Source organism: Rhododendron vialii, chromosome 9a, assembly GCF_030253575.1.
Source record: "Rhododendron vialii isolate Sample 1 chromosome 9a, ASM3025357v1".
NCBI classification, from domain to species: domain Eukaryota; kingdom Viridiplantae; phylum Streptophyta; class Magnoliopsida; order Ericales; family Ericaceae; genus Rhododendron; species Rhododendron vialii.
Genome location: NC_080565.1, coordinates 39,353,817 through 39,377,599, shown reverse-complemented (window position 1 = coordinate 39,377,599; position 23,783 = coordinate 39,353,817). Strand labels below are relative to the sequence as shown.

Sequence of the window (23,783 nt, the reverse complement as noted above, 5' to 3'; positions counted from 1 at the left end):
CGATTCTTATTTTTTACTGAGTACTTCAATCCACGACTTCATCTTTTGCTCTTAAAATAACGAAAGCGTTGGGTACAGAATTAAAAAAAGCCCCGAAATTATCCCGAATAGATTTTTAGAGGTATTTATAATCACTAATAGACTTTTATTAGCGAAAAAAAATTACTTATTCGGAGTGATTTCAGAAAAGAGAATAAATTCTCTTACACCGCCGGTGTAAACATTTGTTTCCTCCAAATCAATTGCATTGCGCCACGTCGCTATGTTTTACTAATTGGGACCACTATTTTGACACATGTAGATGTAATTGATTTGGAAGAAACAAATATTGATACCGACGGTGTAAAAAATTTATTCTCTTTCAAAATATATTTTTTCGGGATACCTAACATTGCTCTTAAAATAACCAGCTTGACTCTAAGCCGGATTTCGAGGAGCCTGACTTTCACGTGAATAGAAACAAAACGAAAACAAATAAAAAAAACCCTGCAAATTTGTGATGGCGAGAAACATGCTAGAATACTACTCCTACTACTATAGTATTAGAAAGACGACAACACATGTCCATCGCCCAGAGACGTGAGCCATGACGATGTTTCACAGCCATCTCCATGTAGGCTGCCCTCCATCCAGTCCCCGTACCCATATTCACTCCTTATATATATCCGCCAACCAATTATTAGTATTTGCATTAATCATGTTTCCCACTTCCGTCGACCAGCTTCTCTTCTCTTCTCGTCTCGTTCTGAAAACACGGCCTACCTACAACTCTCCTCAACATTTTGAAACTCTGTCGACCAAACCCACTTCGATGTCCGGATACTCGAATGCGCTTCGATAAACCGTTTTGGGTTTCGCGGAGATTACTGATTTCGTGCTTCTTTCTGGTCAGTTTTGCCCTCTGAATGATATGTACGGTTGCATTTCTCGAAGTTATTTTTTGCCCAAACCGTTTCTTTCTTCTTTGCTTCGTTTTTGTTTATCTTTTGTTTGTTGGGGTTGTTAACTTTGGAGTTTAGAAGACTGTCTCCTTTTTTTTTCTTATCCATTGTATTTCCCAAAAGCATTGCATATCTCCTGTTTGGTTTGATTTTTGAGAAAAGTTTTGGGATAACGAGTGGAGAGATAGATAGATAAAATTTACTAGGGACTTTGAGCAGGAGTTTTGGAGACCCAAAACGAACAAGTATCTCGGCTAAACTGAATGGACAATGGACTCAAGCCCATATGGTATTAGCGGAAAATAACTTGATTATTACCATTACCACGTGGTCCATTTAGTTTAGCGGACGGAAAACGCATACTTTGCTTTGAACTTGCAGTGCATGATTTGGTTTCTTTTGATACACCTTTAAAAATATGTTTTTTGATCGGCACACCTTTAAAGATATGTTATGAGTATGGATGTGATGTCCATGCACAACAACTTGTATTGACTGTTCTTAATTGGGTTCCTTCGTTGGAATTTTTAACGTATATTTTCCACCCAAAAGGCTCATAGAAACAGTTTTTTTTTAATTAGAAACATGATTGTCTTAGCTGTGCTTGGTACCTTTTTGTTGTTCCTCTCTTAGAGTTTCCTTTTATGACTGCAGTATAATAGGGTAGTTTGGCACTTTTGATTTTCTGGGGCATGCCTTTAGCACCTGTATTCCAAAATAAAATTTAACTTACCCAAAAAAACAGGATTGTCTCATTAAGGAATGTGGTCTTCAGTCTTCACCATACCTCACTACTTCCATAAGTAGACCCAAGCATTAAATGTTAGTTATTGTGTATTCTTTTTGGAGATAAATATTTTGGTTTTGCCATGAGTCAACCATTAAAGCTTCTATGGAGCTTTGCTTCACATTTTTCATCTTGACAATTGAGGTTGCGTTCTTTCCTTTTGTGTTCATTTTTTCTAATTGTGTAAACAAGGGAAAAAATTGAATGCTGTGGTGATACCATCATACCAACTTCATCATTGATGCGCGGGATGACCATTCAGCACTGCCTTTAAGTTTTTCGTGGAAAGGAGTTTGATTTCACTGTCTCTCATTTACTCTAGTTAGACTCTCTACTTATCCAGGGTATGTAATTGCCAGCCTTACACATCAATTGTTGTATGCAGTGAATACTTTGCTGGGCAAGAGGGTTAACAGAAGAAATGGAGGGCCTATGGGCTATGTTTTGTGGGGAATCTGATTGTTCAGCTGGTATGGAAAGACCTTGCAGCACTGACTTCAAGCTTGTAACACAACCTTCGTCCTGTATGAACCACGTGATGATTATTGGTTTTGATATGCTGATCATGGTCATGTTCTTATTCAATATCATTCGGAAGAAATCATCAAAATCTGGATACATGCAAGCCCAATTTCGCGGTCATACGCGCCTGCAGATTATATCTGCCATTTTCAATGGTGTTTTGGGAGTGATATACTTGTGCTTGGCTATTTGGGTGGTAGTGGAGATGTTAAGGCTGACCAATACAGCTTTACCTTTGCATTGGTTGTTACTACTTTTAGTTCAGGGGTTAACATGGTTGTCAGTGGGCTTAACCGTAAGCCTAAGGGGAAATCATTTTCCAAAAGCTTCATCGCAGCTTTTATCAATTATTGCCTTCCTATTTGCTGGAATTTCTTGTGGTTTATCTCTTTCTTCTGCTATAAGTATCCAACAAGCGTCCATTAAGGTAGCTTTGGATGTATTGTCATTTCTTGGAGCAAGCTTATTGTTGCTATGCACTTACAAGGGCTCCAAATATGAAGAAATTGACGATATTTTGTATGCCCCATTGAATGGTGAGGTCAATGGCAACAGTAAATTTGAGTCTGTTGTCACCGTTACTCCTTTCTCAAAAGCTAACTTTTTCAGTAAGATGTCCTTTTGGTGGTTGAATCCATTGATGACAAGGGGCAAGGAGAAAACTCTTGAGGATGAAGACATACCCAAATTGCGCGAGGAAGATCGAGCCGAAGCTTGTTACTTGCTATTCACAGAACAATTCAATAAGCAAAAACGACAGAATCCCTCATCCCAACCGTCTGTGTTGAAGACACTAATTTTATGCCATTGGAATGAGATTTTGATGTCTGGATTTTTTGCGCTGCTGACGATAGTTACTGTATCTGCTGGTCCCCTGCTTCTTAATGCGTTTATTGAGGTAGCTGAAGGAAAAGAAAGTTTTAAATATGAGGGTTATGTCTTAGCCATCTCCCTTTTCTTTTCAAAGAGCTTAGAGTCCTTAGCACAGAGACAGTGGTACTTCCGTAGTAGACTTGTGGGTCTGAAAGTGAGGTCTTTGTTAACAGCAGCCATTTATAAGAAGCAATTAAAACTATCAAATGCTGCTAAGATGGTGCACTCAGTTGGTGAGATAACAAACTATGTTACTGTGGATGCTTATCGGATAGGAGAGTTCCCTTTTTGGTTTCATCAAACTTGGACAACTAGCCTCCAGCTGTGTTTTGCCTTAATAATCCTATACCGAGCAGTAGGGCTGGCTACAGTTGCCTCCATGGTTGTGATAATTCTCACAGTGCTTTGCAACGCTCCTCTTGCTAAATTACAGCATAAATTCCAGTCTAAGCTCATGGTGGCTCAAGATGAGCGGCTAAAGGCTAGTCAAGAGGCTCTTGTGAACATGAAGGTGTTGAAACTATATGCGTGGGAAAATCATTTCAAGAACGTCATTAAAAACTTGAGGAATGTGGAATATAAGTGGTTATTAGCAGTTCAGTTGCGTAGATCATACAATGGCTTTCTCTTTTGGACATCTCCCGTATTGGTCTCAACTGCCACTTTTGCAGCATGCTACTTTCTCGGAGTTCCTTTGTATGCTAGTAATGTTTTCACCTTTGTGGCAACTTTACGTCTTGTTCAGGACCCCGTGCGATGTATTCCGGATGTGATTGGGGTGACCATTCAAGCAAAAGTTGCATTCTCCAGGATTGTGAAGTTTCTTGAGGCACCTGAGCTAGAGAATGCAAATGTCCGCCAAAAGAGCAACAGAGAAACAAAAAGCCATGCCATTTCCATCCAATCTGCTAATTTTTCTTGGGAAGTGAATCCAGCGAAGCCCACTCTTAGAAATATTCATTTAGATGTTAGACCTGGCGAAAAGTTGGCTATATGCGGAGAGGTTGGGTCAGGCAAATCAACTCTTCTGGCAGCAATCCTTGGAGAGGTTCCAAATACCCAGGGAACTGTAAGTAGCTTGCTGCTTACTTCCTTTTATTTATAGCTAATGAGTACTTCTTAACTTCATAACAACTGTATTACTTGTTTTTCTAATCCTGTGCTATGAATTGATATGATTGTGTAATATGTTTGGGGATAATCTTGATCCCCTCTTTGAAGAAGTTACGAGAATTTTGATATCAATGACCAAAGCGGTTCTATTTGATATTTATTAACAGATTCGAGTGTATGGAACTATTGCCTATGTTTCTCAATCAGCATGGATCCAGACTGGAAGTATACGAGATAATATTTTATTTGGGTCCGCCTTGGATAGTGAGAGATACCAAGAAACATTAGAGAAGTGTTCCTTGGTGAAGGATCTTGAGTTGCTACCACATGGAGATCTCACAGAAATAGGGGAAAGAGGAGTTAATCTCAGCGGTGGTCAGAAGCAGCGGATCCAACTTGCTCGTGCACTGTATCAGGATGCTGATATATATCTCTTGGATGATCCATTCAGTGCCGTGGATGCACACACTGCAACCAGCCTATTCAATGTAACTATTTTCTTTTAGTCATATTGTGCATTATTGCATTTTATTTTTATTGGCAGCTTTAGTGCAAGCTCACTTGGTTGTGGCAGGAATATGTAATGGGAGCGCTTTCAACGAAGACGGTCTTACTTGTGACTCACCAAGTGGATTTCCTTCCTGCATTCCATTCTGTTTTGGTACGTGCAGTTTCCCCTTGCCACTTTCTTCTACACTTTGTTTCGTAAGTTATTTTCACCGAATTCTTGGTGCTGTCACATAAGTTGACGGAGTTGAGCGTGTTGAATTATAACAACTCGGGATTTATTAGAACAACCTGGGATGTTGTGGTTGTTGAATGGCATGTAATTTGTAACACATTAGGGGTTATGCTATTGGTATTGGATCATCCAATGATGACAATACACCATTGCCTTATGACGTTTGTTTGCTTGCTGATCTTTTCTGGGAAATGGTGACACTTCAACATTGTCTTATTTCTTAGTTACAGCTCCGAATGTCACTTCCCTTTCCAATAGTTTGCTTTCTTTTTATCAACATTGACATGAAATTTGTGGAAGAACTTATATGGAGAATCTCATAGTGTAGCATAATTCCGTATTAATATCAACTGTTGCATATTTATTGCCATGCCCGGCAACATAACCATTCCTGGTGATTTGACTGTCATGAGATTGATTTTCTTATCTATAGTCTCCCTAAGTGTACTTAGGAGATGTTTTGCTACTTCCAAAGCAACAAAACCATTGACAAATCTGTCTTGACTGGCTGTCATCCAGCTGGACGAGAAGAAGAGTTTTGGTTCTGTTACCGGTCTAGTGCGCTAGTGCCTACCTATGGTGCTGGACAAGGAAGAAAGCCCTTACATTTTAAAGTAAAGCATTTCACTTCATTGTTAAAGCTAAAGCCTACTGCTGATCTACGACCACTTGCAGCATTGACCGGAAATGTGGTTTGGTAGATCAAAGAATAAGCTAAGCAGACAAGAAGAAATCCTTTCCCTCGGACCACATTAGCACTTAAGCTCATCACGGAGAAGAAAGACTTATTAAAGGTAGCAATCCACTAGATTAGGGAAGCGATTGATGTCAGATGCTTGACTGATGATGGAATACCATACATACCACCAATGGAAAGCGTGAAGCTTAAGCTCGAACATGATGCCAAGCAAGAGGCCATTTACTCACGATACCAGTAGAATAGGAAAGACCCTCAGCTTAGTCCTGTCTGCTCAGTCTTAGGCCAGTGGTAAAAAGGAGATTGGATTGCAAAGGGAGCGGGAATGCTTTGAAGCTCAACGAAGTCAAAGCCCATTGACCGTTGAACGATCTAGGGAGTTCTCTCTGTCCTCCCTTTACTTGAACGAGCATTCACCTACCAACTACTCCTTTTAGTGAATCCCAGGACTAACCTTTTATATGACTCAGATGAATGCCTCCAAGGCTCCAAAGTCTTTGTAAAAGAGGAGCTATTCTTTTTATTGTTTAACTATTTTTATCATTCTGGTCGTCATGAAACGAGGGATGGATAGCGCAATTCACATATTTAGGGAACTCAAGTCATTTTACATGCATTCCAAGTGAAGGTTTCCTTTTTCTTCCGAAGGGAGTTCCATTATGACATTGATAACATTCATCACTTTTAGCCTAACTAATGTAACATTTTCCATTTTTCTTGATAGTTGTTGTTGGATGGAGAAATTCTACATGCTGCATCTTATCATCAGCTACTTGCTTCAAGTCAAGAATTTCAGGACCTAGTCAATGCACACAAAGAGACAGCTGGGGCTGAAAAGCTTGCAGAGATAGCTCCTTCCCAGAAGCGGGAAACCCCAGTTAAAGAGATAAGGAAGACCCTTATAGAAAAGAATCCTAAAGCATCTGGAGGTGATCAGTTGATTAAACTGGAAGAGAGAGAAGTAGGAGACACTGGTATCAAGCCTTACATACAGTACTTGAATCAGAACAAAGGCTACGTTTATTTCTCCGTGGCTTGGCTCTGTCACCTTACATTCGTTATTGGTCAGATACTACAGAACTCTTGGATGGCTGCCAATGTTGATAATCCTCATGTTAGCACATTGAGATTGATAATTGTTTACTTAGTGATTGGATTTTCGTCAACAATATTTTTGCTTGTTCGATCTCTGTCCACAGTTTCTTTGGGTATGCAATCCTCAAAATCTTTGTTTTCACAGCTCCTAAACTCCCTTTTCCGTGCGCCCATGTCATTTTATGACTCTACCCCTTTGGGAAGGATACTGAGTCGGGTAAGTATCTCAAACATAGTTTATATCTGTTGAACTTGAGAATGACCTTTCCTCTTTCTTTACCTTTATTTTCCAATATGTAGGTGTCAGCCGATTTGAGTATTGTGGATATTGATATTCCATTTAGCTTCATCTTCTGTGTTGGAGCTACCACAAATTCTTATGCTAATCTTACAGTGTTAGCTGTAGTTACCTGGCAAGTCCTCTTTGTCTCCATTCCAATGTTGTTTTTGGCAATTCGCTTACAGGTAATTCTTGAGAGGTCTATGGAAATTTATTTTCTTAACTCAGCAACATGAGATATTTGTAGTATGCAATGACATATTACAGGATTTGACGAATCAACGTGTTAACTTTCTACAGACACATTGACGAATTGGTGATTTAGGCATTGTTTAGCAATAAGTGTTTCTTATGATTCAAAATAAAAATTAGAAAACTATCAAGTTGGGGAAGTTCTTTTTTGTATATATGAAAGTGAGAAAGCATAGATCATCATTCCATAAGCAGTTCAAGGAATTTCACAAGTTAAAAAAAATTTACTCTTTTTTTAATTATGAGTTATAAGTTCATTGAAAAGGCATCAAGGGAATGCCACCCATGTACAAAAGACAGATAAGAACAAAAGGCCAAAATGCCAACAGTATGAAAAAGTGACGAGACAAAAAAAAAAAAACTTAACCTATACATTGCTCTAAATGCCAAAAATATCTAGCATATCAATGAATTGATCAAGCGTTGGTTTGAACTCCCTAGACTCTCAGCTAAACAAACTAGAAAGAAAAAGACTCATTATTTTAAGCAATGAAATCTCGTCCCCATCCAATTATCTATGATTTCTCTCTCGCCAATCATATTATATGTAAATTTGAAGTATTTAGTTGAGTGATTACAAAGTCATAGAGTATTACATAGCAGGGGTTGCAATGTTAATCCTGTTGGATCAAGGAAAGAGTAGAAAACAAATTGAATATACTTTGATAAAAACTTTAATGTGTGATCAACCACTAATTCTGTTGGAAACTGGATTTTTTTTAACAGAGATACTACTTTGCCTCTGCAAAAGAATTGATGCGGATAAATGGCACAACCAAGTCTTTCGTAGCAAATCATCTTGCTGAATCAATAGCAGGATGCATGACGATTAGAGCATTTGAGGAGGAGGGTCGATTCTTTGCAAAGAATCTTGACCTAATTGATATAAATGCTAGTCCCTTTTTCCACACTTTTGCAGCAAATGAGTGGTTGATCCAGCGGCTTGGAATACTGAGTGCAAGTGTTCTCTCCTCATCAGCACTCTGCATGGTTTTGCTTCCTCCTGGAACTTTCAGCTCCGGTGGGTGTTATTCTAATTGTTCTTTCAGGTTTTATTTGGACATCCCAAACGAATTTATTGTGAATATCAAGATGAAAGTATTATTGTTTTCCGTCTTCTGTTATGTCGAGTCATGACATAGAGGTTCGAATAAATAAGAGAAAGAAAAGTAGAAATGGAGAGAGAAACATATAGAGTAGAATCCAACGAAGTCATGGAGTATGGAGGTCTGTTGGTCAATGACTTTTGAGTCTCGAGACCATGTGAAGTAAACCTTATCTGCAAATTAAAAAGCAGAACTGCAGAAGTTATGAAACATTGCTTTCTTAAATGATAGAAACTAACCTATTTGTCTCTCTAAACAGAATGTTCAAGATGAAGACAATCTAAAATTAATACAAGTAGCAATTTAACGGTTGACACTTGAAACTGGACCTTGCACATCTGGGCGCAATAGGTCTTCCTTGGGGTGCCATATGAGTCCTTGTTTTTCAACTGAAATATTGTACACAATACACAGAGGGGAAGAGGGGGTAGGCACTGGGCAGCACATGAAAGTGTTGTGGAGATGTTGACTGTTGGAGAAACCTGGAGCGAGGGACCGAGCAATGGAGAATATAACCCAGAATGGCACTTTGTCCTGTGTGGGGGTGTAGTACCTTTTATATAGATGTGTATGAATTAATTGGAAGACCACTCTCGTGAGGTCATGTGGCGTTTCTTGTGGGCGTCCATGCAGGGTACAACCGGTGGAAGTCGTAGTTTGTGTACGTGTCTTTGACATTCAGTGGAGATTGTGGTGTGGCCGTTAGTAGGCATCATTGCACCAAGGCGCGATGGAGGTCACACTACAAGGCTCAGATCAGGGGCAGCCATGATCTAACCGTATCAGAGACAGAGTCCAATGGTTGGTTCTTGTCGTCTTTGTCTATCTGAAGGAAGGTCAAAGCCAGGGAACTCTCCCCGAGGAGGGGGTTGCCTCGTATCAATTCGCTAGCTCTAGCTTCCAACCCACTCATCCTCCAAATGTCATGCACAATGTACTTAGACCTGGCTTGTAGCCCAATGATGATGAGTGTCCCCTCAAGGTATCCTTAGTGTGTAATCTTGCAGTCTCGAGGTGTCCTCTTGCCAAGGAGGCCTGTGGCTGAGAGGCCCAAGTAGAGCTGTAAGGGGCAATATTCTTCTAGAAGGGGTGGAGGCATGGTTTCATGGTCCCATCTACGTGTCATCTGTGGTAGGGTCCAACTGATTGCTGCCGCGGACTAATGTACCTGAAACTATAAAGTAAGTAGTTCAAGACCAATGGTGAAGAAAGAGATGGACAATCAACAAGAAAGAAACAGTGGCGCTGTTTTTGTAACCCAGTAATAGTAGTCAAATAGATTGATAGGCACACAATCACGCTTTTTATTCTGTGATATGGGGATCTCTCACAGCTCGTTTTATTACAGGATTTATTGGAATGGCTTTGTCCTACGGTCTCTCATTGAACATGTCCCTTGTCTTCTCCATTCAAAACCAGTGCACACTTGCAAATCAAATTATTTCAGTAGAAAGGCTCAACCAGTACATGCACATACCAAGTGAAGCTCCTGAAGTAATAGAAGAGAACCGACCTCCATTCAATTGGCCTTCTGAGGGCAAGGTGGAGATTCAAGACTTGCAGGTAAATTTCGTATATAGTGATATTTAAATTAATTTTCCAAGATTTGTTGGTAGAATTAGATATCCATTAACATTTAAACTAACATAAAGGTTAGCATAGAAACTAACAAAATATGATGTTAAAACAGATCAGATATAGGCCAGATGCACCACTTGTTCTGCGTGGGATAAGTTGCACATTTGGCGGAGGGCACAAAATTGGTATTGTTGGAAGAACTGGAAGTGGGAAGACTACTTTGATAGGTGCTTTGTTCCGTCTAGTGGAGCCTTCAGGTGGGAAGATTGTAGTTGATGGAATAGACATATCGACTCTTGGACTTCATGATTTGAGGTCTCGTTTTGGAATTATACCTCAAGATCCCACTCTTTTTAACGGAACTGTGAGATACAATTTGGATCCTTTATCTCAACATACTGACAAAGAAATATGGGAGGTAATATGTGAATCCTCTTCGCTGCGCTTGCATGTGTGTGTTCTGTATTAGCATATTAGTTTGGAATGAACAATTTCGTGATATATATTCGTTTCTTCACAAGGTTCTTGGAAAGTGTCAGCTTGGTGAAGTTGTTCAGGAGAAAGAACTGGGCCTCGACTCATTGGGTAAGAAGGCAATTCTTTTGCTATGTAGGTTGTGTTTGGATCATTGATTTAGGGTGGGAAAGGAAAATATAAGAGAAAAAGATAAGAACATGATGAAGTGAAGAAGCCAACTTTATTCCTTTGTCTTCCCGTCATTTTTCATTGCCTTTTCCTTTCCCTCCACAAATTATGATGCAAACACAGTCACAGGGTCCATTTTACCTTCTCTACTTATCTACTAATCGGTGAGCCCTCTTGCTATTTCAGTTATGGATGATGGTTCAAACTGGAGCATGGGACAGAGGCAACTGTTCTGTTTGGGCCGTGCCCTTTTGAGGAGAAGCAAGATATTGGTTCTTGACGAAGCAACTGCATCAATTGACAATGCAACTGACTTGATTCTTCAAAGAACAATCAGGACTGAATTTGCTGATTGCACTGTGATCACAGTGGCCCATAGGATCCCAACCGTGATGGATTGCACAATGGTTCTAGCCATTAGTGATGGTTAGTTTTTGTTACTTCAACTCCTCTCCTTATAATAAACTGCACTCTAAGAACCACGGACACTTCTAAGAAAATCAAGTTTCGTGTCGGACAGTCCCCCAGACATGTCCTACTATTTTGTGTTTTTTCAGAAGCCCACTCTTTGATACTTGGGGGACATGTGTGTCCATCACAACCCTGAGATTAGAAATAGTACAAGTTTGAAAAACGTAACAGGGTACAATGATAAAATGCTGATAGAGATTAGGTCTGTATCTATTGATCTTGGTTTTCACATTCATCAACTTAAGTAACATTCTTCTAGATGAGTTGTCTCCATAACATTGGTATTGATGGGATACTTTTTTCCTTGATTGGGTATAGAGGTTGAATGTAAATCATGATTATATGTTTTCTGTTATCTACAAAGAAAATATGTAAATAAGTAACAAATAAAATGTATATAAAACATGTATCGTCAAAATGGCATGTCGTGTTTGTGCCGTGTCCTAGGTTCTTGTTCCTATTACTAGCCTGCAACTCTTTGTTTTGGACCCTTTTCAAAGTTCAGAAGCAAATGCTTTGGTTCTTTTTGCAGGAAAATTGGTAGAGTATGATGAGCCGATGAATCTAATGCAGAGAGAGGATTCTTTGTTTGGGCAGCTTGTTAAGGAATACTGGTCTCATTATCGGTCAGCAGAATCACATTGAAGCATATTGTAATACCAATTTGCCGAATGTTGCCATTTTTCGTGGAAGGCTGGCAAGCAACGGGCCTTAGAACCCCGAAAGGGGTAAGTAGGCTAGTGAATAACTATCGTGAAATTGGGAAGCACAGATGGGTAATTCTGAAATGGATCGGAAAGGAGAGGTAAAAGCTGTACAAGATAGGATGGATGTAACTAGTGTTCTAGAATAACACACTTCAGGCTCCCCATGGAAATGGAAAAGATTGGGAACCAGAAGGCAATAGCAGTTTAATGTATCATGTTTGTCTAATCCCTCATTGCTTTTGAGTGCATTTTTGTTTAGCCTTTTGGCCTGCGCCCTTCCAGTATTTCTGATTTTCCCTACTATTCCCATTTTCCATGGATTGCAAGGTTTGAGTTTCCAGTGAAATCCTTCCCCCTCTTCTCATTGAAAAGAAAAAGAACCAAAAAACAGTACAGAAGTTGGTAAAAGAACCAAAGAACAAATCCAAATGATGTACTCCTATAGTTTCAAACTTAAAGAAGTGGAACAATGACCCGATAATTAGGCATGTTGGTTGGCCTTACCCTACTCTTACGTAATTATATTTTCGTTTCTTGGTTTTTAAAATTTCGAGTTAAATTTTACTTCAATTCAATTCAATAGGACGCGAAAAATGGATGAAGTAAACTTTTTTGTTACCAGCAGATTAAACAAATTCTATAGACGAAAATATAAATAACACAAGAAACTTATTTTCCATCTTCTTTTTTTTTTTCTTTGCGTTTCCAAATTAGGTTCGTATTTATTAACAAATACCATCTCCAACCCTTACCCTTTTAATTGGCTCATCCACTAACAAAAATAAGTACACTTATTTTTCAAATAGGTACTTATTTTTTGAATTAAAGATGATGTATTGTTAAAAAATGATCTATCTCGTAAAGTGAAAAATAATACTACTTAAAAATAAGAACCTTGGCGCGGAATGGGGTCTCGGGTTAGAACTAAATTCTGAGTAAAAGTCCTTTGAACTCGCTCCAGTTCTTGACTCAAACTCATATGAGATTAAATTTTACTCAAATTTTTAACCAACTTAAGGGAGACTCAAAATTTTTTGAATGCTTGTTTTGCTATTCAAAATTTACAATTATGTGATTAATGAAGTTTCTTTAAAAAATTTATGTTGATTTGAGTGTGTATATTGGGTGATTTTTATTTTTTCCATAACGCTAACAAAAGATATTATTAATCTTAATTAAAATATATCAAGTAGAAGACTCGTCCCTAGACAGAAAAATAAGCAACCACGATACGATGGTGGGAACTCAACCCAATGGCTAATGGCTATACCCCAATCAAAATAGAGATTAAATTCTTTACATTGCGTCACGTTGCAAAACAGTGGTTCCAATCAATAGAATATGGAGACGTGACACAATATAATTGATTTTGAGGAAATAAATATTTACACTGGTGGTGTAAAGAATTTAATCTCATCAAAATATATTGGGTGATTCTTACCAAACTCTAACAACTCTTTAACCAAAACTAAAACAAATTAGTTTAGTCAAAAAATAATTCCTTTGATAGACAAGACGACAAACACATTTGTTCTTCACAGTTCACACACAGTCCGATAGACGTGAGCCATGACGACTTTCAACATGCAGTCCCCATCCTCCAACCTCGAACATATATATATATATATATATATATATATATATATATATATATATATATATATATATATATATATATATATAGGAGATTACTCACTCTATGCAATGAACATTCTCTGCTTCAGCCAAACCCATCTGATTCTGTCTGAACACAATACAAAGAACTGTCAGTCAAACACGATAATATTTCCAGATTGTCAAAAACTGAAGAGTTCCGGTTTCGTGGTTCTGTCTGGTCAGTATTGCTCTCTGAATTATGTATGGTTGAGTAGAGTTACTCAAATTATGGTTTCTTGTCCAAGCCTTCTTTTTTTTTTTGTTTCTTTTATTTCTTTTCCATGGTGTTTCCCAGAACTTCAGTACCTTTGGATTGTCCAGCTGAATGCTTTTGAATGCCTTTTTTGGACAATGATCAAATTCCAGGGTGCTAAAGGTAATGACCGGGCATAACCCAGTGGCCCCAAGGTTTGGCCCTCATGGAAATGGAATATGTAATCTCATGGAGAAGCACTTACGGAGTATTACTTTTCCACAATCACTTGGCCAAACCTCTTGGGGTTCAAACTATGGTTTCGTTGTCCAATCCTTTTTTTTTTTTTGGTTATTTGTCTCTTTTCTTTCTTTTCAATGGTGTTTCCCAGAATCATCTTCAGTACCTTACTACCTTTGGATTCTCCAGTTGAACGCTCTTGCAGGCCTTTTCAGACAATGATCAAATTCGTTTATATTTTAACTATGTCAAAAATTATGTTGATCAGATATCAATCCATTTTGGGACACATTAGTGGATTGAAATTCATTTATGTAAACATGTTCTGAGGATATTTTCATTACTACTCGACCAAAGTGAATTTGTTAAAAAGAGCTCTAAAAGTTAACGATTTCGATCATTTAAGTGATCCTGATTGAGAAGAGCCAACAAAATGGACCCAACATCATGGTCCACCATTTGGGATACCTGATCAATTGAGAATATTTTATCTTGAACTTGCTGTGCATGATTCCTTTCTCCTCACATGTATGTGTACAGATGGGCCCATACAGAATACGATACCCAGCCACAAACTCATAAGATATTTCTTAATTGGATTTTGTGCTGGAATGTGCTATATCGATGGGGTAGTATTTAACTATATATGTGCACTTGAGCTTTTTCGACTGTTATTGATTGGGCTCTTTTGCTGGAATTTAGGGAATGAAACAGTTTTGGGCAGAGAAAAAATAAGGTCCTACCTATTTGTCCCTCAAGGTATGTTGTCTTAACCATAATTATGATTCAGTAACTACTTACATAAGTAGAACCCTGCATTGATGGAAGTTCTTATGTAAATTATGGAGGGGGCCCAATATTGGGGGTTCGCTTCCGGCCCCTAATAAGTTTGAGTCGGCTCCGTATGTAATCCTTTTGGAGTAAAACATTACTCCACCAGTCCACCTCTAAAGCTTCTCTGGAGCTTTACTTCAAAATTCTCATTTTGGCAGTTCTAGTTTTTCTTCTTTAGGTAGTCTTTTTTTTTTTTCACATGGTAAACAAGGGAAAAATTTGCATGCATATGAACCCCACGATGCAGACATGGTAGTTTTCGTGGCCTGACAGGGATTATTCAGTTACATTCAAAAGGCGGGTTCCCGTTCTTGTTATTGGCTTGCAAGCAATAAGTGCATGATGGCATGGTATCAATGCAGCATATAAGTTTTTCTCATGAAGGAGATTGATTTCACCATCTCTCATTTGCATTTAGCTAGGAGGTAGTATTTTACTCTATTTAGACTCTCTGCTTATCCAGTGTATGAAATTGCTAGCCTTATGCATGAGTTCTTGTATGCAGTGAAGACTTTGCTGGGCGAGCAGGTTAAGAAAAGAAATGGAGGGCCTATGGGCTATGTTTTGTGGGGAATCTGATTGCTCAGCTGGTATGGAAAGCCGTTGCAGCACTGACTTCAAGCTTGTAACACAACCTTCATCTTGCATGAACCATGCGATGATTATTGCTTTTGATATACTGATAATGGTCATGTTCTTATTCAATGTCACTCGTAAGAAATCATCAAAATCTGGATACATTCGAGCCCATTTTCATGGCAGTACGTGCTTGCAGATTATATCCGCTGTTTTCAATGGTGTTTTGGGAGTGATATACTTGTCCTTTGGTGTTTGGATGCTGGTGGAGATGTTGTGGTTGACCAACACTGTTTTGCCTTTGCATTGGTTGTTACTAGTTTTGGTTCAGGGGTTAACATGGTTGTTGGTGGGCTTAACCGTAAGCCTAAGGGGAAAACATTTTTCAAAAGCTTCATTGCAGCTTTTATCTATTCTTGCCTTCTTATTTGCTGGAATTGCTTGTGGTTTATCCCTCCTTTCGGCCGTAAGTATCCACGAAGTGTCCTTTAAGGTAGCTTTGGATGTATTGTCATTTCTTGGAGCTAGCTTATTGTTGCTATGCACTTACAAGGGCTACACCTATGAACAAATTGATGATATTTTATATGCCCCGCTGAACGGTGAGATCAATGGCAGCGGTAAAACTGAGTCTATCGTCACTGTTACTCCTTTCTCAAAAGCTAACTTTTTCAGTAAAATGTCCTTTTGGTGGTTGAATCCATTGATGACAAAGGGCAAGGAGAAAACTCTTGAGGATGAAGATATACCCAAATTGCGCGAGGAAGATCGAGCTGAAGCTTGTTACTTGCAATTCACAGAACAATTCAATAAGCAAAAACGACTGAATCCCTCATCCCAACCGTCTGTGTTGAAGACACTAATTTTATGCCATTGGAAGGAGATTTTGGTGTCTGGATTCTTTGCGCTGCTGACGATAGTTACTGTATCTGCTGGTCCACTGCTTCTTAATGCGTTTATTAAGGTAGCTGAAGGAAAAGAAAATTTTAAATCTGAGGGTCATGTGTTAGCCATCTCACTTTTCTTTTCAAAGAGCATAGAGTCCTCAGCACAAAGGCAGTGGTACTTTCGTAGCAGACTTGTGGGTTTAAAAGTGAGGTCGTTATTAACAGCAGTCATTTACAAGAAGCAGTTAAAACTTTCCAATACTGCTAAGATGATGCGCTCAGCGGGTGAGATAACAAACTACGTTACTGTGGATGCTTATCGGGTAGGAGAGTTCCCTTTTTGGTTTCATCAAACTTGGACAACTAGCCTCCAGCTGTGTTTTTCTTTGATTATCCTATACCGTGCAGTAGGGCTTGCTACAATTGCATCCATGGTGGTGATAATTCTGACTGTGCTTTGCAACACCCCTCTTGCTAAATTACAGCGTAAATTCCAGTCTAAGCTCATGGCAGCCCAAGATGAACGGCTGAAGGCTAATCAAGAGGCTCTTGTGAACATGAAGGTGTTGAAACTATACGGGTGGCAAAGTCATTTCAAGAATGTCATTGAAACCTTAAGGAGTATCGAATATAAATATTTATCAGCAGCTCTGTTATGTAAATCATACAATAACTTTCTCTTTTGGTCGTCTCCCATACTAGTCTCAACTGCCACTTATGCGGCATGCTACTTTCTCGGAGTACCTTTATATGCTAGTAATGTTTTCACTTTTGTAGCAACTTTACGTCTTGTTCGAGAGCCTGTGAGATCCCTTCCGGATGTAATAGCGGCGACCATTCAGGCAAAAGTTGCATTCTCTAGGATTGTGAAGTTTCTTGAGGCACCTGAGCTAGAGAAAGCAAATATTTGGCAAAACAGCAACATAGAAACAAAAAGCTATGCCATTTCTATTAAATCTGCTAATTTTTCATGGGAAGTGAATCCATCGAAGCCCCCACTTGGAAATACTAATTTAGAAGTTAGACCTGGCGAAAAGTTGGCTATATGTGGAGAGGTTGGTTCGGGCAAATCAACTCTTCTGGCTGCAATCCTTGGTGAGGTTCCAATTACCCAGGGAACTGTAAGTAACTTGCTGCTTACTTCCTTTTTATTAAAACCTAATGAGTATATCTTAACTTTGTAACAATTTTGTTGCTTGCTATTCTAATCCTGCACTACAAATTCATGGTTGTGTGAAGTATATTTTGGGATAATCTTGATCCTACTTTCAAGAAAGTGGGAGAATTTTGATATGGATGACCAAAGTGACAAGTGATTCTATTTGATATTTTTAAACAGATTCAAGTACGTGGGACTATGGCCTATGTGTCTCAATCAGCATGGATCCAGAGAGGTAGTATACGTGATAATATCTTATTTGGGTCTGCCTTGGATGGTGAGAGATACCAAGAAGCATTAGAGAAGTGTTCCTTGGTGAAGGATCTTGAGTTGCTTCCCTATGGAGATCTCACTGAAATTGGGGAAAGAGGAGTTAATCTTAGTGGTGGTCAGAAGCAGCGGGTCCAACTTGCTCGGGCACTGTATCAGGATGCTGATATATATCTCTTGGATGACCCATTCAGTGCTGTCGATGCGCACACTGCTTCGAGCCTATTCAATGTAGCTACTTGTTTTTAGTGCTATTGTGCATTATTGCAGTTTATTCTTGGTGGCAACTAGCTTATGGTGCAAGTTCACTTGGTTGTGGCAGGAATATGTTATGGGAGCACTTTCAGCGAAGACAGTCTTACTTGTGACTCACCAAGTGGATTTTCTTCCTGCATTCCATTCCATTTTGGTGAGTGTGGTTTCCTCTTGGCACTTTCTCTGGTTCACAAGTTATTTTTATTGCATCCTTGACGCAGTCACATAAGGTGATGGAGTGGAGCTGGGTGGATGCTATAACAATATGGGATGTTGCAGTTGGTGAATTGCATCCCTTTCGTAACACATTAAGGATTTCACCAGTGGATAATACTATGACAATACCTCATAGCCTTTTGGATGATGTGTATTTGCTTGCTCCTCTTTGGTGAAATGACGAAAGTTTTTCGACATAATTACAGCTCAAAACGTATCAAATACGAGTACACCTATTTACTAATGTTTTATAGTAGATCCGAACACTCAAAACTTTCCTGTTCTTGAAGTACCTCAAAACCTTCTATATGACTCTGATGAATGCCTCCAAAGCTCCTAATATTGCATTTCAACCAACATAGATTTCTTTTTTTGCCAAGGTTGGTTACAATTAGAACATTGTTAACAGTCCCTTTTAGACAAACGGTTACAACATTTTCATTTTTCTTGATAGTTAATGTCGGATGGAGAAATTCTACACGCTGCATCTTATCATCAGCTTCTGGCTTCCAGTCAAGAATTTCAGGACCTAGTCAATGCACACAAAGAGACAGCTGGCGCTGAAAGGCTTGCAGACGTAGCTCCTTCCCGGAAGTGTGAGACTCCAGTCAAAGAGATAAGGAAGGCTCATATAGAGAAGAATTCTAAAACATCTGCAGGTCATCAGCTGATCAAACTAGAAGAGAGAGAAGTAGGAGACACTGGTATCAAGCCTTATATACAGTACTTGAATCAGAACAAAGGCTACTTGTATTTCTCCATGGCTAGTCTCTGTCACCTTGCATTCGCTGTCGGTCAGATACTACAGAACTCTTGGATGGCTGCTAATGTTGATAATCCTCACGTTAGCACATTGAGATTGATAACTGTTTACTTGGTGATTGGATTTTTGTCAACATTATTTTTGCTCGGTCGATCTCTGAATACAGTTTCTTTGGGTATGCAATCGTCAAAATCTTTATTTTCACAGCTCCTAAACTCCCTCTTCCTCGCTCCCATGTCATTTTATGACTCTACACCTTTGGGAAGGATATTGAGTCGAGTAAGTACCTCAAATACAGTTTACGGTTATATTTTGGTGTTAAGAATTTTCGTGAAACTAACCTTTCCCACTTTTTATGTAGGTGTCAGTTGATATGAGTATTGTTGATATTGATATTGCATTTAGCTTTATCTCCAGTGTGGGAGCGACCACAAATGCTTTTGCTAATCTTGCAGTATTAGCTACTGTTACCTGGCAAGTCCTCTTTGTCTCCATTGCAATGATGTTCCTGGCAATTTGCTTGCAGGTAATTTTTAGCGGGTATATGGAAACATTTGTTCTTAAGTCAGCAACATGCATAATGTAGAATAGAATTGGAGATGTATGGACTGTTTGGTAGTAGATATTAAATATGATTCAAAATAAAATTGGAAAGCGATTGAGTCGAGGAAGTCCTTGTGAGTCTGTAAGAAAATGAGAAAGCATAGATCATCATTGCATTGCTATTTGAAGTAGGTCAAGAAAATTCATCTTTTTAAAGTGTAGAAGTTAGATGATTACATTACAAGTTACGATAATCCTGTTGGATCAAGGGAAAAGTAGAAAAAAAATTGAATATGATTACCAATTTACCATTGTGTAAAACATGACATATTATATACTGAGGATCAACTACTTATTTTGGCGGAAACTGAATTTTTTTTTCTCTTAACAGAGATACTACTTTGCGTCTGCAAAGGAGTTGATGAGGATTAATGGCACGACCAAGTCTTTTGTGGCAAATCATCTTGCTGAATCAATAGCAGGATCCGTGACGATTAGGGCATTTAAGGAGGAGGACCGATTCTTCGTAAAGAATCTTGACCTCATTGATATAAATGCAAGTCCCTTTTTTCACAGTTTTGCAGCAAATGAGTGGTTGATCCAGCGGCTTGGAGTACTGAGTGCAGTTGTTCTCTCCTCATCAGCTCTCTGCATGGTTTTGCTTCCTCCTGGAACTTTCAGCTCTGGTGGGTGGGATTCTAACTGTTGTTTCTGTAATTCTGTTATTTTTTGAACGTCCTAAAGAAATTAGAGTACATTTCAAGATGAAATTAGTATTGTTTCTCTTCTAATATTATATTAGTGGGTTGGTTTGGGTTCAATTTGCCACCCCTAGGCGCAATGTACTTAGACCCTGTTTGTGGCCCAACACTGATGGGTGTCCTATCGAGGTCAAGTCAGGGTTTTGAGTGTCGAGGGCTGTCTCTATCCTGTGACGCCAAAGGTGCATGTGCGCCAGAGCCCAAGTAGAGCCATAAGGGACACCATTCTTCTGGGAGGGGTACGACTGCTTGTGGCCACATGGTTGGTTTGTGCTACAAATACCAAATAAGCAGTATAAGACAAATGGTGAAGGTAAGAGATGAATAATAGAACAGAAAGAAAACGGTGGTGCTGCTTTTGTAAGCTAGTAAGAATGTGAAATAAATTGATAGTAGTACAATCAACCTTTCATTCTGTAGTAAGGGACTTCTCACTGCTCGTGTTGTGGCAGGATTTATTGGAATGGCTTTGTCGTATGGTCTATCATTGAACGTGTCCCTTGTCAACTCCATTCGAAACCAGTGCACAATTGCAAATCAGATTATTTCCGTGGAAAGGCTGAACCAATACATGCACATACCAAGTGAAGCTTCTGAAGTTATAGAAGAGAACCGACCCCCATTCAATTGGCCTACTGAGGGCAAAGTGTTGATTCAAGATTTGCAGGTAAATTTCATACAAAATGATATTCAAAGTAGCTTTTTCAAGATTTACAGGTAAAGTTCATGTCCATTATTGTTTAAACTAACAGAAAAGTAAGCACAGCAATTGAATAAATATGATGTTTCAACAGATCAGATATAGGGCGGATGCACCACTTGTTCTTCGTGGAATAAGTTGCACATTTGAAGGAGGGAACAAAATTGGTATTGTTGGAAGAACTGGTAGTGGAAAGACTACTCTGATATCTGCATTATTCCGTCTGGTGGAGCCTTCAGGTGGGAATATTGTAGTAGATGGAATAGACATATCAAGGCTTGGACTTCATGATTTGAGGTCTCGTTTTGGAATCATACCTCAAGATCCCACTCTTTTTAATGGAACTGTGAGATACAATTTGGACCCTTTATCTCAACATACCGACCAAGAAATATGGGAGGTAATTTGTGAACCGTTTCCTGTGTGAATATGAATGTGTGTGTGTGTGCTTGTGTGTGTGTGTTAGTATATAATTTTTCAATTTTCAACAGGTTCTTGGAAAGTGTCAGCTTAGAGAAGTTGTTCAGGATAAAGAGTTGGGCCTCAACTCATTGGGTAAGAAGGCTATTCTTCTAAGTAGTTTGAGTTTGGATCATTGCCTTATGGAGGAAAACGAAAAGGCAACGGAAAAATGAGGGGAAGACATAAATAAAATTGGCTTCCTCACTTCATCACTTTCTTACCTTCTCCTTTCTGTCAATGGAAAAATGAGGGGAAGACGGAAATAAAATTGGCTTCCTCACTTTCTTACCTTTTCCTTTCTGTCCCTACATTTATGAGCATAAGAGTCATGGGGTCCATTTTACCTTCTCTAGTGATCTAGTAATTTATGAGCTCTCTTGTTACTTCAGTTGTGGAAGATGGTTCAAACTGGAGCATGGGACAGAGGCAACTGTTCTGTTTGGGCCGTGCCCTTTTGAGGAGAAGCAAGATATTGGTGCTTGACGAAGCAACTGCATCAATCGACAATGCAACTGACTTGATTCTTCAAAGAACAATCAGGACTGAATTCGCTGATTGCACTGTGATCACAGTGGCCCATAGGATACCCACCGTGATGGATTGCACAATGGTTCTGGCCATCAGTGATGGTTAGTTTTTGTTTCTCGAATTCCTCACCTTATCATAACCCGAATTTACAATAACTGTTATGCACGTAAAAGTCAGCATCTTCTGCTTGTTTTTTTACTCCCTCCTGAAACAAGTCCAAAATCACTGAATCATTTTCATCCCCTCCATCTTCTTTGAGCTTATTCATGTACTTATCCCTTAAGTCCAAAGACTGCTTCCTCAAGTGAAAAATGAAGACTGGCAAGTCATCAATTAGTTCACTGCCAGTCTGCCATCATCCTGGGCCTGCTAGTACTACGACTAGGTTTCCAAAAGAGTGTTTCCATAGGGGCAGCACAAGCCAGGGACGGATGTTCATGTGCCCAAAACAACACTGTCTGCCTTCACAGCCATGAGCCACCTAACCTACGCTTTCACCCCGCATTTCCACAAGAGTGCTGAAACAGCCTCTACGCATGTTTGTTGTTGCGCGCTGGGGTCACATGTGTCTACTTACCTGTAGAATTAAAACTCTTGCACGTTTGGAAAAAATAACCATGATAAGGATAAAATGAGAATAGCTTGGATCTGTATTTATGATCTTGTTTTGTTTTACGTTTATTAACTTAAGAATTCTTCTGGCCGCGAAAAATTACTTATGGCCGCGAAGAATTACTCTAAGCCACGAAGATTTATTCATGGCCGCAAAGAATTACTTCTCACCGCAAAGAATTACTCCTGGCCACTAACAATTACACTTGGCCGCAAAGAATTACCCTGGCCACTAACAATTACACTTGGCCGTGAAGAATTACTCTTGGCCGCGATCTATTGCACATTGCAGCAAAGGTTTCCTAAAACATTTGTATTGATAGGAAACTTTTTTTTCTTAAAGGGTAAAGAAAAAGGATATAATGTAAATCATGATTATATCTGTGCATAAATACTTCAATAATTAACATGCAAATTAAAATGCCTAAAACATGCATTGTCTCAATGTCTACGGCTTATTCGTGTCTTGCAATCTTTTTAATTTTCACCTCTCTTTGCATGTTTTGGATCCTTTTCAAAGTTCTGAAGCAAATGCTTTGGTTCTTTTTTTTGCAGGAAAATTGGTGGAGTATGATGAGCCGATGAATCTAATGAAGAGAGAAGGTTCCCTGTTTGGGCAGCTCGTCAAGGAATACTGGTCTCATTATCAGTCTGCACAAGAATCACATTGAAGCATATTGTAACGCCAAATGTTGCCGATTTTCACGGCGTAAATAGTCCAGTAAAAACTATCCCGAAATTGTGTTGGTGGCAAGTTGGAAACCTCTGAATTGAATCCGGATGGAGGGGTAAAAGTTGTACAAGATATATAGGATGGATGTTATGAGAAATTTTTGGGTGCCGGGTGGGTACCACGTGGCCATGCCCACGTGGTGCCCGAACAGTCCATCCCGGCCGTCCAAAAGCGTATTGGATGGCCCAGATTAAAACACTCTCTCTTCCTTCATCCCACCACTCTCTTTTCTCTTTCTCTCTCCAAATCCAAGCCATCCAAAACCGAAATAGACGCCCTGAATGCGCTGCTTGGTGCCCGCTCGACATCCAAAATTTTCTCAACATTCAGGCTCCCGATCGAATGGAAAAGATTGGTTCGTTTATAACTATTGTTTTATAAAATGTTTGTCTATTTGGAAATTTATCTCTCTTTGATTCTCTTTATTATTAATTGTCTTAGAGAAATATCTTAAAATAAATTCATCAATAAAACCATCTCATCATTCTAAAGACTTGTCAATGTCAATGTAAGATATACTCTAAATTTTTTGTCTAACAATGTGTGCTTATTTTTTGTACTTTTTATAAACGGTCTTGCTATTATC

General features: G+C 39.1%; 1 protein-coding gene across 1 annotated transcript; it reads left to right on the top strand.

The window, feature by feature from the left end:
• The first annotated feature begins 682 nt into the window (after window positions 1-682).
• LOC131299901 (uncharacterized) lies at window positions 683-23,603 on the top strand. The gene is made up of 29 exons (XM_058325475.1): window positions 683-887; window positions 2,114-4,192; window positions 4,404-4,724; window positions 4,811-4,897; window positions 6,400-6,987; window positions 7,071-7,235; window positions 8,029-8,323; window positions 9,757-9,971; window positions 10,099-10,404; window positions 10,508-10,571; window positions 10,818-11,057; window positions 11,635-11,741; window positions 11,875-11,934; window positions 12,069-12,136; window positions 13,534-13,643; window positions 13,761-13,841; window positions 14,439-14,511; window positions 14,607-14,657; window positions 15,243-17,316; window positions 17,535-17,855; window positions 17,947-18,033; window positions 18,550-19,137; window positions 19,220-19,384; window positions 19,793-20,087; window positions 20,615-20,829; window positions 20,957-21,262; window positions 21,354-21,417; window positions 21,714-21,953; window positions 23,020-23,603. The coding sequence occupies exons 2-29, from the start codon at window positions 2,150-2,152 to the stop codon at window positions 23,133-23,135; spliced, it is 9,345 nt and encodes a 3,114-aa protein (XP_058181458.1). The 5' UTR covers window positions 683-887; window positions 2,114-2,149; the 3' UTR covers window positions 23,136-23,603.
• The last annotated feature ends 180 nt before the right edge of the window (window positions 23,604-23,783 follow it).

Coding starts and splice junctions, on each gene's coding strand:
- LOC131299901 (XM_058325475.1), top strand. CDS start 2,150: ATGGAGGGCCTATGGGCTATGTTTTGTGGGGAATCTGATTGTTCAGCT. Junction 8,324..9,756: donor TCCTGGAACTTTCAGCTCCG/GTGGGTGTTATT, acceptor GTTTTATTACAG/GATTTATTGGAATGGCTTTG. Junction 19,138..19,219: donor TGGGAAGGATATTGAGTCGA/GTAAGTACCTCA, acceptor CTTTTTATGTAG/GTGTCAGTTGATATGAGTAT.